At 60.1% G+C, this 1,080-nt stretch overlaps 1 protein-coding gene across 1 annotated transcript in view; it reads right to left on the bottom strand.

The window, feature by feature from the left end:
* Positions 1 to 266: 266 nt before the first annotated feature.
* Positions 267 to 1,080, bottom strand: part of LOC108758207 (uncharacterized) — a gene marked incomplete at its 3' end in the record, with an annotated part of 1,768 nt that continues 954 nt past the window's right edge. Inside the window, exons 2-3 of the mRNA XM_018503020.1 lie at positions 634 to 1,029; positions 267 to 439 (exon numbers count right to left, since the gene is read on the bottom strand). Of these exons, the coding sequence (XP_018358522.1) occupies positions 267 to 439; positions 634 to 1,029 (569 nt within the window). The remainder of the gene's footprint in view (positions 440 to 633; positions 1,030 to 1,080) is intronic.

Consider the following 1,080-nt stretch of genomic DNA (forward strand, 5'->3'; position numbering starts at 1 on the left):
CTCCAGATCCGCAATCGTAGCGACGTCCTTAGCCCGATCGAGCAGCGCGTTGCGGGCGGCTACCCGCTCACGCCTACACTGCCTCGCGACAGTCGCAGGCGCCGGGTAATCCCGCGACCGACAGGTGCGTCCGGACGCCGCCCGTGATACTGCCGACCGCCCTCCTCACGATCGGCTCGCGGTGGTACGGTGAGTGACTTGGCTGCTCCCCGTCGAGACATCACACCACAAACATATGTGGGAGCACTCGGATGTTCGGCACTTACCTGCGTTCCAGTACGCTGGCCGACGTCTTCCTCCTCATTGTCCTCCGGCGATGTCTCCCGGCGTTGTCGCTCCGCCTCTACTGGCAAAATGTTATGGGGCGGACTTATTTCCTCACAAGTATTATCGTTCGTTCTGCTGACACTCAGACTCTTGTCGTACTGGTTCGTCGACGCTGCAATTAATGCAGATAGTAGGGCTATGCGCTACGAACGCGATGGTCCAGCGGTTGGCGGGGACTCGGAGTTGGAGGAGGATCTGTCGTGTTTCTGCTGCCTCCTCGTTCTTCTCCCCACGCTTACCGTCCGCTGGCCACCCCACTGCTTGTCCCCCTCGACGATGGGTGTAGTGGACGCCGCGCTTTCTTGCCGCCGCTCCTCTTGTCCCCGCGCTCCGGAGTCGTTGGCCTTGGTTGGATGAGCGGGGACGTCCTGAAGCCGCCTATTGGTAGTGTTGTGACCGCCACGCACGGTGACGTTTTTTCCTCCCCGATGGTCGGGAGGATGTTCCATTGGGGGAGGCAAGATGGTGGTGTTATTTGCCTCCCCACGCCACCTATGAAGCCCGTGGATATAATTGGACTTCCACAGGTGGTCGTCGTCACCGTGCATGTGGTGAACGTCGTCGGTAGCGACGTCGCTGGCGAGAAGGATATTAATTTCTCGCCTGGGCTCCCCGATAGACTGCCTCTAGTGGTCGGAGGCAGGCTGGGGAGTATCGCAGGGGGTGTCTTCCTCCATTGGTCCATTATGTTGTTAAGGCCCCCTGCGATTGGCGACGTCGAGTTGCCTACCACTTTGGACGATGGCCGGTCCA

The sequence above is a fragment of the Trachymyrmex cornetzi genome, unplaced genomic scaffold, assembly GCF_001594075.2.
Source record: "Trachymyrmex cornetzi isolate Tcor2-1 unplaced genomic scaffold, Tcor1.1 scaffold1540, whole genome shotgun sequence".
NCBI lineage: Eukaryota > Metazoa > Arthropoda > Insecta > Hymenoptera > Formicidae > Trachymyrmex > Trachymyrmex cornetzi.